Source organism: Aethalodelphis obliquidens, unplaced genomic scaffold (assembly GCF_003676395.1).
Source record: "Aethalodelphis obliquidens isolate GAN/ISIS:26980383/991018 unplaced genomic scaffold, ASM367639v1 scaffold26, whole genome shotgun sequence".
NCBI lineage: Eukaryota > Metazoa > Chordata > Mammalia > Artiodactyla > Delphinidae > Aethalodelphis > Aethalodelphis obliquidens.
In genome coordinates, this window is record NW_020837970.1 from 3,351,993 (window position 1) to 3,365,247 (window position 13,255).

The 13,255-nt window shown below is 38.9% G+C and overlaps 1 protein-coding gene across 3 annotated transcripts in view; it reads right to left on the reverse strand.

Moving 5' to 3' along the window:
- Positions 1-13,255, reverse strand: part of NEDD4 (NEDD4 E3 ubiquitin protein ligase) — a 149,500-nt gene that overhangs the window by 30,698 nt on the left and 105,547 nt on the right. For all 3 annotated transcript variants that reach the window (XM_027123089.1, XM_027123088.1, XM_027123090.1), the window contains 6 exons: positions 10,715-10,881; positions 8,699-8,816; positions 8,440-8,607; positions 4,917-4,982; positions 1,929-2,048; positions 499-702 (listed from right to left, as the gene is read on the reverse strand). In XM_027123089.1, coding sequence (XP_026978890.1) covers positions 499-702; positions 1,929-2,048; positions 4,917-4,982; positions 8,440-8,607; positions 8,699-8,816; positions 10,715-10,881 — 843 coding nt within the window. The remainder of the gene's footprint in view (positions 1-498; positions 703-1,928; positions 2,049-4,916; positions 4,983-8,439; positions 8,608-8,698; positions 8,817-10,714; positions 10,882-13,255) is intronic.

The window sequence follows — 13,255 nt, forward strand, 5'->3', positions numbered from 1 at the left end:
GGGTACTATGAGATATGGATTCAAAAGTACTTTGGAACTATAAGCCTCATATAAAGGGAAAGGATTATGACTAAATATCTTCCTCAGTATTCATGGCTAGTGAGCTAAAAACTGCCAACATGGTAATTCCCTGGCAGTCCAGTGGTTAGGACTCCACACTTCCACTGCAGGGGGCGTGGGTTCGATCCCTGGCTGGGGAACTAAGATCCCACAAGCTGCACAGTGTGACCAAAAACACACACACACACAAAGACAAACAAACAAAAACCCCCAAAACTGCAAACAGGAAGTAAATGTATCTCCATGACAATCCCGCCAAATATTAAAAATAGGCATAAACATATTGAATAGAAATAATCCTATTAAGAATTCAACCTATCTCTAAATGAGGACTAGGAAATGTAGGGTATATTAATGTATAATTAAAGATTATCAAGAACTACACATGAGAGACTATTATTGTTGTTATAAATTTAAACTGGAGAGCACTGAAGTTACCCAGGTGGTGGTTTTGGTGTTGTGGTCAATGAAGAAAGGCCTCCCGTTTGGTGCATGCCTGACTTCCCAGCCTTTGGGAAGGAATCCTTGCTCCACTTCAGATGGCTGGGTCACCTGCTGTGCTGCGTCACTCGTGGGGGCCTGTGGGTGAGGGCCTGCAGAAGAACCCTGGCTTGATGGTAGCTGACTGGTCTCCACTGTGGCCTAGAACGTTAATTTAATCGTGTTGCAGTGTTTATAGAAAACACACAAATAGCTGTGGTTAAAAAGGTAACTTAACCTGCAAACAGCACACACAATTATAAATAGGCCTAAAGATTGGAGGCTCATTTTTCCAATACAGTGTTTTGTCAAAGTTTGTTTTTAAAATAATTTACAATTTCTCAGCTGATTCTTGAGCAGTAAGAATGCTGGTTAACCGTCAGTCTGTTAGCCCTAGTTGCAAGGGAAGCTGCAGTGCCAAGTGGAGAAGGTTGTCTTTGCTCACCCAGAAGACTCATATAGAGTGGGAATTTCCCATACACACAAAGTGTGTTCAAATGCCGGGAAGACAAAATGAATGACAAACATATACTACAGAAATGCATACCTGAAAGGTAATATATTCATGTGATGAAATATAAGGCAGTAGTTAAAAGAAATACACTGGATTTATATATAAAACAACATGATAGGGTTTTAAAACAATGGTGAGCAAAATAATATTTAGAATTATATAATACATCTTTGTAAAACTTGACACATGGACATAAATAACATTTTGCATTGGTTAGCTCTCTATTAAGTACATAAAATAGGCAGGAAGAATCCCCAACAAGCTCACGATGGTAGTTCCCTCTGGGTAGTGGGGTCAAGTGCTTGGCTAAAAGGAATTTAGTTTTATCTGTAAGACTTTATTTTAAAAAAGAAAATGTCTAGAAACATATATGGTGATTTGTTAATGGCTGTAAATTCAGGGTGTTAAGAAAATCGGTATTTACGATCTTATTCTCTGTACTTTTCAGTTTTAAAAAATTTCTCAATAAGAGACATGGTGATAAGAGAAAATATTTTCCTAAATGCTTGCAAGGAAATATCACAAAAGGCGCTCACTGTTGCCAAGGACAAAGTGTCATCATGACAAAGTTCTTTGATAGATACTAATCATCAAGATTATCTTTTAGCAAAATAATGATCTTAACCATTCAAATTACACAATTACCCAGTGGACCAGATCATTTACTTTGTCCTCCTATTCCCAATTGGACTTGTTTTACATAATAACAAGCAGTGATTCATGTATATTAGAGATCGGCCGGAAATGGCAGACACTTAGCACCAATATCAGAAAATAATTAGAAGCATCCAGCATGTACTACAAAGTGACGTAATAGCTTCCATAGCTTTCAAATTATGTAAGAAAACACATTAATGGATAGATTGCAGGGTACCTGTACAGTGGGCTTTATCCAGGTAGTAGTTCTACAATTATGATCCACGTAATATGATCTTCCTCTTTCATCTTGTTTTTCTTCCCAACCTGGTGGTAATCCAGATGAAGTAGGCAAGAGCTAAGTGAAGAATAACAGAAGAATTAAATATTAATAAGAAAGAATCCTTTTTAAAAGGACCACATCCCTTTTTCACTGCTAGCTCTCTTTATTTTTATTTTTTTTAAGATTTTTTTTTTTGATGTGGACCATTTTTAGAGTCTTTATTGAATTTGTTACAATATTGCTTCTGTTTCATGTTTTGGTATGTTGGCTGTGAGGCATGTGGGATCTTAGCTCCCCGACCAGAGATCGAGCCTGCACCCCTTGCATTGGAAGACATAGCCTTAACCACTGGACCGCCAGGGAAGTCCCCCTGCTAGCTCTCCTTAAAATGAATCATGTTTTAAATCATATTTTAAAGTGTACAGCATTTCACTTAAAAAAAAAACTCCAGGAGGACAGATAATAATGATGAGAACGATAACACTAAAAATCACGAGAGTAATAACAACCACACACTAAGTGCTTTAACACAGATCATGCCATTTAACCTCCACACAAACCTTAATGAGATAATTAAGATTACTGGCCCATTTTACTTAAGGATGAAACTGAAGCTTAGAAAATGGAAGCAATTTCCTACCAGATAACATTGCTAGTATGCAGCTGAGATTTGAACCCAGGTAGTCAAACTACAGATATGACCACCCATAAGTGCCAAGTCAAAAGTTACCCCTGCTTTCTTTCTGTGAGGGCTGGGGACATGCTGATTATTGTAGTGTATTACTAATGAACAAAAGAGGTCTAGTTTTCCAGGTTTACTTAAAATAGTCCAGGTCTGGCCTTCCTTTTGTCTTTTTTTTTTTTTTCATGAGCTTTAATTTTTTTGGCCGTGCGGCAGGTGGGAGTCTTAGCTCCCTAACCAGGGATCAAATCTGCGCCCCCTGCATTGGAAATGCGGAGTCTTAACCACTGGACCGCCAGGGAAGTACCCGTTTTGTCTTAGAGATGAGACTCTTCAAGGTTTCGCCTGGTTCCCTCATGTGTCCTACCTATACAAACTATCACACTAGTCTGTTCACTAGATATACTGTTCCTTAGATGTACGGGGGTTAGATGTACATTGCTGACAGTTACGATGAGCTGTGAGCCTACAAAATAATGGAATTCAAATTCGCCCAACTTTACAAAGGTCCTACAGCTGGTGAGTAGATACATGGGATGTAGTAGACACATCTACACGATGCCATACCATGAGCTACTGAGACATGTAACAACATGGATAAACCTCAGAAACATCACATGAAGTGAAAGAGGCCAGATACGTAAGACGGCATGCTGTATAGTGCCACTTATATGAAATTTCTAGAAAAGGCAAAACTAGCAACAAAAGCAGATGAGTGTTCACCTGGGGCTGAGAGTAGGTATTAGGATTAAGAAAACTTTTTGTGGCGATGGGAGCATCTCAAACTTGACTGTGGTGATATTTGCACAACTGCATAAATTTACTAAACTCATTTATTTGTGTACTTAAAAATGGGTGGATTTTAGGGCATGTAACTTATACCTTAAGAAAGCTGTAAACATGCAGCCAAACAAAAGAGACCTCTAATCAATGTACTGAGAAGAAAAAGGCACGGAAATCGCTTTTCCAGTACATAAAATGGAAATCATCTCTAGATTCTATGGCTCATCTGGTGTACTTAAAATAGTTTCTCGGATGAGTGCCTGTCAGTCAATCAGAAATTCACCAGTTTCAATGCATAGAGGAAATGATGAAGTGAGGCGGGAGAAATACCAGGGATCTCCTTAAGTGGCTCCAGGCGAGTGGAGGTGGACAGACACGGGGCAGTAAGTGAGAGGAAGGCTGGGGAGGGCAGTCTTGCCGTGGCATCCACCCTCTTGCTGATGGTCAGTGGTGACTGGACCAGCTGCACAGGTGGGTACCCCTTCCTTCCTCAGCACAGGGTCCATGTCTCTCTCTTGATGCAGGGCCACCTTTTTAGATAGAAGAGCCACTCCTAGGTCGAGGACTTCTGGGCCTGTGCATTCCTTTGCTGGAACTCCCGTGAAAGCAAAAACAATCCCCACTTTTCAAAATTAATATACAGACTGCCATTCAAAATCACAAATGGTTGGTGGGAAAACAGTGAGGCGGCCAGTCCAAGTGGGGAACTGGAACACTCACAGACCCAGAATGGGGAGAGAATTAGGACATGCAAACAGGCTATTTGGAAGAAAGAGCCCAGACAGAAGGGAAGGTGGCTGGGGCGGGGGTGGGGGGTGGGGTGTCTGTGGGTGGCTAAGAGGGAGGGGAGGCTGAAAGGGCCAGGAACCTGGGTGTTTACATTTGCTTTGAAAAACAAGCGGGGACCATCTGAGGAAGAGACAAACTCAAAGCAATGATGCTTGAGTCAGAAAGAGGATGGAGGCCATGACGTTGTTAGGTCTAAGCTCCAGTCCAGGTCATGGCGGGAGATGCTACTGAGGAGGCAGCGGACGGCTCCTCAGCGGGCTGATGAGGTTCATCCTGGCCGCCAAGCCTGCCGACACCAGGGCACACCTGCCTGAGGGACCGGCCCCTGATGCAGCTTCATGCACGGGGCGGAAACAGTCGCAAGATGCCACGGGCCAGGCACAGAGCAGAGGCCACTGGAGACCACAGTCTCGATCTGTACGCAACACCTCCAGCCCACACAGCGCTTCACCTGCCAAGCCCAGACGCTACCCACCAGCACATGGGGACTTGGCTTTCTCATGATGGGAGAGACAGGTCTCCAGGTTTTGTCTTTAAAGGGCCTACCTATCCCATTTCCCCTCCCTCAACCTCATCCCCCAGAGCCCAGATGCTGTGCTGGATCAAACGTTCATGTTCAGCATTCCAAAAAAAAAAGTTGCTGCGTCTTATATTTTTATTGAGGACTGAGGGGAGAGGCTAAAACTCACCACAGGAAGTGTAGGCTGTTCCTCAAAAGTATAGGCTTGTAAGCTGCCTCTTCTGCTGGAATGATTCTTATAAAAGAAAAAAAAAAGAACGATAATAACCTTAGGTCTCTGCTTTGTCTTTGAATGGCAGATAAGGTAGCAGGGTGGGTATGATGGGGCAGAAGAAAGAACACCCACCCCACCCACTCTCAGCCTCACTCAACACCACGCCACCCCCGCCGATGCCTTCCAACTTCCAGCTCACACTTGTCCCTCGAGTCCTAGACTGTCTCCTGGACACTTTCTCTTGAAGGTCTAACAGAGAATCCTTTATTGTGTCCAAAACTGGATTCAGCTTTTCCCTGTCCACACCCACTCAAACCTGTTCCTTCGCAGGTATTCCTCATCTCAGTGGGCAGCAAGGGAGGCCAGCAGCTGCCCTAGGCAGACATCGGTCAGCCCCCAATTTCTCCCCCTCCTGTCCCTTACAGCCGGGTCAGTTACCAGATCCTATGCATTCTATTTCTTTACTAGCTCTCAAATACATTTCCCTTACACTTTTTTTTAAACTTCAGGTTTTCATCCTTTATCACCTTGGCTATTACTATGGCAACATCCTAACAGATGTGCTTGCTGCAAGTCTTATTTGCTTAAATCTACTCTCCATACCCCGTGCTGCAGCCAGAGAGCGTTCTGCAGCGCAGATTTCCTCACATCATTCTCTCACTCCGGGCCCTTCGATGACTTAAATTCACTAGGATAAAATCTACAGCACAGAGCACAATGGTTAGTGAGCTTCCGGACCCGGCTCTTCCTGCTGGCTGCAGCCCTCCAATCTCACAACCCAGCCTCTGGACATTCCAGATTACTTGTTTCCTGGAACTCGCATAATTTTTCTTTCCCTGTGCTTTTATATGCACGCTGTTGTTGCCATCTGAAATATTTTAGTTCTGTTACTTAATGACATTAAAATTTATAATATATGTATATATTAAGTCAGAGGAGCCTCTGTAGGATTGTTTACAGTAACAAAGAACTGTAAACCATCTAAAGTCCATCAAAGGAGACTGGAGAAATAGCTTAAGGGTTACTTGCACAAGGGAATGATGTTTGATTATTTTGTTGTTGTTGGTTTTAAAAAGAGCACACCTATATTTACTGAAATGGTCCAATGTCTATGATACAGTATGTAAAAAAAGTAAGTTACCAGAAAGTGCACACAAGATGATCTCAGGTTAAAAAAATGATATACAAATATGTCTGTGCATGCATGTTTATGAATATGTAGAAAATGTTTAAAACTATATATGCCAAACCATTAATGGCAATTGAGGGAGCACAGGTTAGAGGTAAAATGGAAGATTCAATTTTTGCTTTATAGACTTCGGTACTGTTTCAATTTTTAACCATGACCATATAATACTTTAAAAATAATAAATTAATTTTTGTTGAATTAATATGCACATGGTATGAAATTCAAAAGGTACAAAAGATATATGCCCTGTTTACCCTGTTCCTCTCTTCAGAGCCGAGCAATGTTACCAAGTTTAGTTTAGTTTTCAAGAAATATATGATACACATATTTATTCTCTGTCATGTAAATAATTTTATAAATGGTAACGTACCAAAAACACTGTTTGGTACCTTGGTGTTTTCCACTGAACGATATCTCTTAGGGATTGTTCCATACAACATATACATTCAAAGATGCTTCATTCTTTTCAATGGCTGCAAGGTATTTCATTGTATGGATGCCACCTTTTACTTTTTTTTTTTTACCATCTTTATCGGAGTATAACTGCTCTACAATGGTGTGTTCGTTTCTGCTGTATAACAAAGTGAATCAGCTATACATATACACATATCCCCATATCTCCTCCCTCTTGAGTCTCCCTCCTACCCTCCCTATCCCACCCCTCTAGGTGGTCATAAAGCACCGAGCTGATCTCCCTGTTTTATAATTAAAAAAATAATAATAACAGGAAGAAAGGGACTAGGACCTTATGGGATTTATCACCAGCAAATCAATATAGCTTATCCTTGAAGTCTTTGACCTTTCCCACTCCTCTGACCAAAAAATAAAATGAAATGAATGGAAGATAGAATAGACGGATGGAAGAAAGGAGGGGAAGGGAGCAGGCAGGCAGACCTGCTCCTGAATATTCACACAGGCATTTACACAGAACTGTCTACATTGAAGCGTCTTAAGGGAGGTGCTAGAACAGAAGTCAGCAAACTTTTTCTGTTAAGGTCCAGAGAGGAAATATTTTTTATGGGCCAAGCGGTCTCTGCTACAACTACTCAACTATGACGATCTAGTGTGAAAGCAGCCACAGGCAATACTTAAAACAGACAGGTGGGCTGTAGGCTGAAGATACTTTAACGCATATAACCTGCATGCGGTCAGCCCTCCATATTTACTAAATGAATGAAAAGCAAGGAATTCCAACTGGAAATGACCACAGCATCCTCAGATGCCTCTTTGTCTTCCACTGAAAGGTCTCCCTTGATAAGGTTAGAGAGCTAGCCACAAGGACCTCATCAGGGCAGTGTATGTTGGAGTATTTGCTTCTGGACCCCACAGACAGCAATTTTTCAAGCAGTTGCTGGAGTGAGAAGGTCATCTATCTTCTTGTTTAGTCAAAGTACATCAGCTCTTATTCACATGTGTGTTGGTGACATGTGTGGTATAACTGAGAAGGAGAAAAGTAACCCTAAACACCCAGGACCCACCCTGGCACTCATCGGCATCATCAAGGCAAAATCAACACTACTCTGTAATCATGCCTAAACACAGCAACATGTGAACACTGTCCAAGCCACAAAATACCAATTATCTCTCTATCCTGGCAGATATAAGTGACTGCTGCTTTTTTGCTAAATATAGCTTTAGTCTCGTGACAGATAAGATTTGAGATACCCAATCACAGAATAATCTCTGTTTCCTGACAGCATCCAATGCAGAGCAAAGTCCTGCTTCCTTAAACCCTCCTCAAAATTGACTAACATTAGCCCAAATCCTTTAAGTCTTTCCTAACATACTGCTACTGAGACACTCGTGGTGTGTTTTCCCCTTGCTGAAATGAGTAATAAACCCAACTTGTTCAATTACAGGTGTGTTCCTGGCAGCCTTTGGCTGGAGGGCACTGATTTATGTAATGGACATTTAGACTCCAATGACCATTTGGATTTTCCATAACTCTGCCTCATACTATTAGTGGGGATATTTGAAAACGGCCGTGCTGTAAAGTACCAAAGTCCCTAACACATTATTATGTGTAACTTAAGACAATTTTTTTCTCATCACAAGAAAAAAAAAAAAACTTGTCAAGTGTTGGATAGTAACTAAAATTATTGTGGTTATAATTCTGCAACATATTTATAAAATCATTATGGTGTACATCTTAAACTAATACAATGTGTTATATCAACTGTATCTCAGTAAAACTGGAGGAAAAAAGATAACATTCAGTCTTTAGACACTGAATGGAATAATATATAATACAAAATCCTGAAGCTCCAACAAAATCTAAGACCATCTTACTGAGCTGGATACTGGCTGGCCAGTGGCTGAATTTCCATAAACAGTGAGTCTGGCATTCAATTCTTCTGCAAGATTAGTCTGGACATCCAAGTTATTTGATGGTGGAGATGAGGGGAAGGCCTGATGGCTGTACATGGTGGCTTCATCTTCTCTTATAACTTCCCAGTTCTAAAATGAACAGAATAAGCTTAAGCCACACATACCTTAATCTACTGCTGTAACATATGTCTATCAACAAGAATGAGAAAATGATTTCTACCTCGGAAGACTCTCGGCTGTAAACACTTTCTGTTTCCTCAGATATCTGCCGCCTGGTGGTGAATGCACGCTGGGCTTGCAGTTGAATGTTACCATTCTCAGCATCTGTTAGGTTGTCCCTGTATTAGAAATGTAAAAGCCATCACCCACGTCTGAAGAGAGTTAATAAGGTGATAGTCAAAAATTCTGTTTTCATTAAAAAAAAAAACCTGTATTAGATCAGAATTTATTGTTCTGGGCCAAAGGTTGCTTCAAAAGGCATAGATTAAGTCCTAGGCACCACGGTACCTGCAAGAGTACCTTATGGAGTTAAAGTTTTTGTGAAAATGTGTAATACCTAATATTTTCATTCATCCCTGTGCCTAGGATAATGTCTCCCATGTATGGGCACTCAAAAAGTATTTGTTGAATGAATGAATACCTGAGAGTTTCATAAATAATTTCATTATATTATGACTTCACCATGTTCTTACAAGAGTAAAATCTAAAGTAGCTCCAGAAAGTTCCTAAAACAGAAGCTTTAAGAGTTACATATACATCTTCATGAATCAGACAGTAACATTTTCCAGAACTGATCTTTAGCCAAGAGTAGATTTCCCATGTAGGAACGCAGAGGGCAGAAGGAAAGACAGTGTAAGGACACTATAATTAAAAACTTGATAGAGTACAGATTAAATGGTATCTATCTGCTTTTGATCATATACAGTAATGGACCGCTTCTGAAAAAGGACAGTAGTAAAGGCGTGTCTGAATCTAGGAAAGGTACGGTTCATCAGACTGAACACCCACTCCCCAGTCATTTCTGAGTTATACTGTTCTAGCTAGTTGTGTTTAATATAGCCAGACCATAAGATCTAGAATTTTATATAGATATTTAGTCACAAAATTATTGTTCATTTATTTAATGACAGATAAGCCCAGGATAGTCAGAAGACCAGTTCTTACTGCACTGTTGCTGGAGAAAACATAGTGGTCCTAAGGGAATGCCTCACACTTTTTTCCTCCTAAATAGTTGATTTTTGCTGGCTGAAAACAACATCAACCACAGTGAAAAAAAATGTGATTCTGCTCAAGTCAGGCTTGCCATAATACTGAGGTATACAACAGGAGGATGTTGCAGAAATTTATCGTGCTTTCAGTCTTGCAATCTGTTCGCCATTCTACAGAGATCAATGCGTCTGTGACACGAAGAACTTGGATCATTAATTTGCTTTGGAAGGATGTGAGAAGGGAAAATATCTATGAAAGTGCTTGGACTATATCAGAAACAAAATACCAAAGCCAAAAATTAGAACATTAAGGGACAAATAAGAAAAATTTTATGTCTGTGTCAAAAAGAAGAAAACTAAAGAAAGACTTCATAAGGTTATAAGGAAGGATAAGTGGAAGGATATTTGATAATAAACATGAATAATGGAAGAATTTATAAATGTTATTTACAAACATACAGTCTGATGATAATAAAAGAAAAATGTCACTGAGGAAACATAAATCAGAATACCTCAAAGGCCATTCTGTCCTTGATTTGGGTACATTGGAAAGTATGTATACATTGACCAGATTGGCAAATGGGTGTTTAACAAAAGACCTTATTATTGAGTCCTTTCAACTTTATAAATAATTTACACTTTAAAAATACCGTACTGTAGAAATGAACATCTCATTATATTTTAGTAACAAACTACAAAAGAATCTCCAAGATTTTCTAAACTAGTCTCAAGAGAAAAACGTTTCTTTTGTGGCTACAATTAAAAACAGAAATAACTGGCAACTTATTAAAATAAAGAAGCAATTAGAAGGGTGGTATTTGTGACCCAAATACTTTTTAATACTATCAAATCATTTTAAAAAAGAAGCATCCATGATAGCATTTTTAAAGCCCTGGGCCATAAAAATCCTAGCATTCTTGCAGTTTTTGGATCCCCACACTATTATGAATCCATTTGAGTCATGACTTCAAAATGAAAACTAGTGGTCCAAAAGTATTCAGATTACAAACATGAAAGTCATCACATACTGAAGGGTTGGTCTTTTCCACTGTGTTCTTCTAGATTCATGGTTTACATAGTAGGTCCTTCCAAGAATATCCTGCCTCTCTTCCCATCCTGGAGGTAGAGGGGAAGGTTCTTGTTGCTGCTGCAAATGGCAAGCAGCATCTGGTTGGTCCAAAACCACCCAGCCAGGCTGAAAAACAGAATGGTAACAATTAAGTGTGTGCTTAATTTTTTTAACCTTATAAATTATGCTAGAGGAAGTTTTAAAAGAGATTTAGCACACCCAGTTCCAGAAACTATGCAAAGACAGAATTAGCACATTGTCAACTTTTAAGACCATAATAGGAATATTTTACGATAATGAAGATTTTTTTTTTTTGCAAAATGATAACATTTAAATTTTGCTTGAAAAACGTTTTTTTTGGAAAAAATTTAAAACATGTCTAATAGGAGAAAAAGGACACAGAAAACTTTCAAATAAACAAACAGCACTGGAAGGCACTAAGAAATTGAAAAGCATAGTTTAACCTTACTCTATTCTCTAAATTATAAACAGGGATAATATCTTATTGGGCATTGTCTCTCCCACAGAGAAAGCACCTTGTTTATGGTGGAAATAAACAACTCTCTGAAACCTGAAAAGAAAAATCACTGGATGAAGGTCAAATATGTAGAGGCATGATAGGGAAGGGCAAATGATTTAGAAATAATTGAGTGATGGAAAAGACATGATGATTCTCTGGTCTGACTTTTCTCTTTCTCCTCCAGACCATGGAAAGGCATTTTGGTCAGGTCATAAAACAGTCAAAGAAAGAAAGTTTTGTTTTGTTTTATTTATATGCTAGGAAGGCACTGGAAATTTCCTCTGAGACTAGCAAGGGGCAAACATACAAAAACCCTTAGCTAGGGTAGTTATAGAGTAAGGAATTATTTGAAAAGGATAGCGAGGGTTAGTGACATGCTTTTATACAAGAAACCTCATAACACAAAAGGCAGTCAGTAAAAGGTTCTGCTAAACATCAATATGGTTAGGAAGCACAAATACACTAGTGATGAAAACTTAAAAATTCTCCTAAAGGGACACAAAAGAAGACCTGAATGAATGAAGAGACATAATGTGATCTTGGCTAGGAAGATTTAATCTCAGAAAGGTGTCAATTCTCCCCAAGTTAATTTATAAAGTTGCCAAGATTCCAATAGAACTACATTATGGATTTTTTTGAAAATAACAAGGCAAGGCAATTTTCAAGTTCAAATAGAAATAAAAACAAGCAAGAATAATCAGCACAGTTCCAAAAAAGGAGAGTGAAGATTAACTTTATCAGATAAAACATACCACAAACCACAATAATGAATAGAATTGGAAAACTCAGAAAGAATCAAATTTATAGGAATTTAGTATACGATAAAGACATTTCAAATTTCTGAGAAGATAGGCAAATTACTTAGAAAAAAAGAAAAAAAATATCTGGGTTTCTACCTCATACCTTATAACCAGAATGTTACAGATTAAGCAATATTTAAAATGTTAAAAAGTAAAACCAAAATGTATTAGAGCAAACCTGGGGATATTAAAAAAATATATTCTAAGAGTGGAGGAGCCATTGAGTATGACATCAAACCTGGAAGGCATAAAAGAGATTGAGTGATTTGATTACAACCCCCCAAATTTGTACATGGCAAAAACTACTAAATCGAAGTTAAAAAAAAAAAGGCAAGCTGGGGAACATATTTGGTACCATAGTGATAGGTAAAAAAATCATTTCCTTAATATATAGAGAGCCTTTTGTTCTAGACATTGGGGATCTAGCACTGGAGGACGGTTGTGTGCCAGTCAGTTGAAGGCTTAGAAGATGGAAGAGAATTCTTCTACGTTGGAAGGTGGGTTCTGAAGAGGAAGGGTCAAGGAGAAGAGCTGGGAAGAAAAGAAATGTTTTCTGGGAGAAAAGGATAGGGGTTTCTGCAGCAAGGTTGGTTTCTTCTGGCTAGCTCCAGTGGGAAGGTTAGAGACTGAGGCAGAAAGGAAGGTGAGGTGTAGGAGAGAGGAAGACAGACAGAATTATTCTGGGAAAAGGAATCTGGATGGGAAGTAAAACAGACTCCTTTTCTTTCTTAGCCTATTTTCTTCTTTATATCTTCTATGGGAACTGATATCTCGTTAATTTCTTTTCCTTCTTTTTATTGCCCAAACTCCATTCTCTCTCCCTTCCTCCTAACCCCTTACTTTTTCTCTCCATCAATGTTTACCTTCCTTCTCTCTCTCCTTTCCTTTCCTTTAAATGATCATGATATAGGATCTATATATCTAAAAATTTGTCTTGCACATATTAAATCACATTTTACTTCTCTGGTCTCAATTTCAAAAGTGTTAGAGTTGAACTTTTATATTTCACTCTCTTGAAAAAAAGACTAATTTAAAAAATATGGTCACTGATTATTTTTCTGCAGATTAATAAAATTTATTAATAAAAGGGTTCTCACTTCTGCTGTGAAGGATTATGAAAATATTCAGAGCTTGGAAAATGGTACCAAAAATATTTCTTTAAAATCTTCTTAAAGACTTC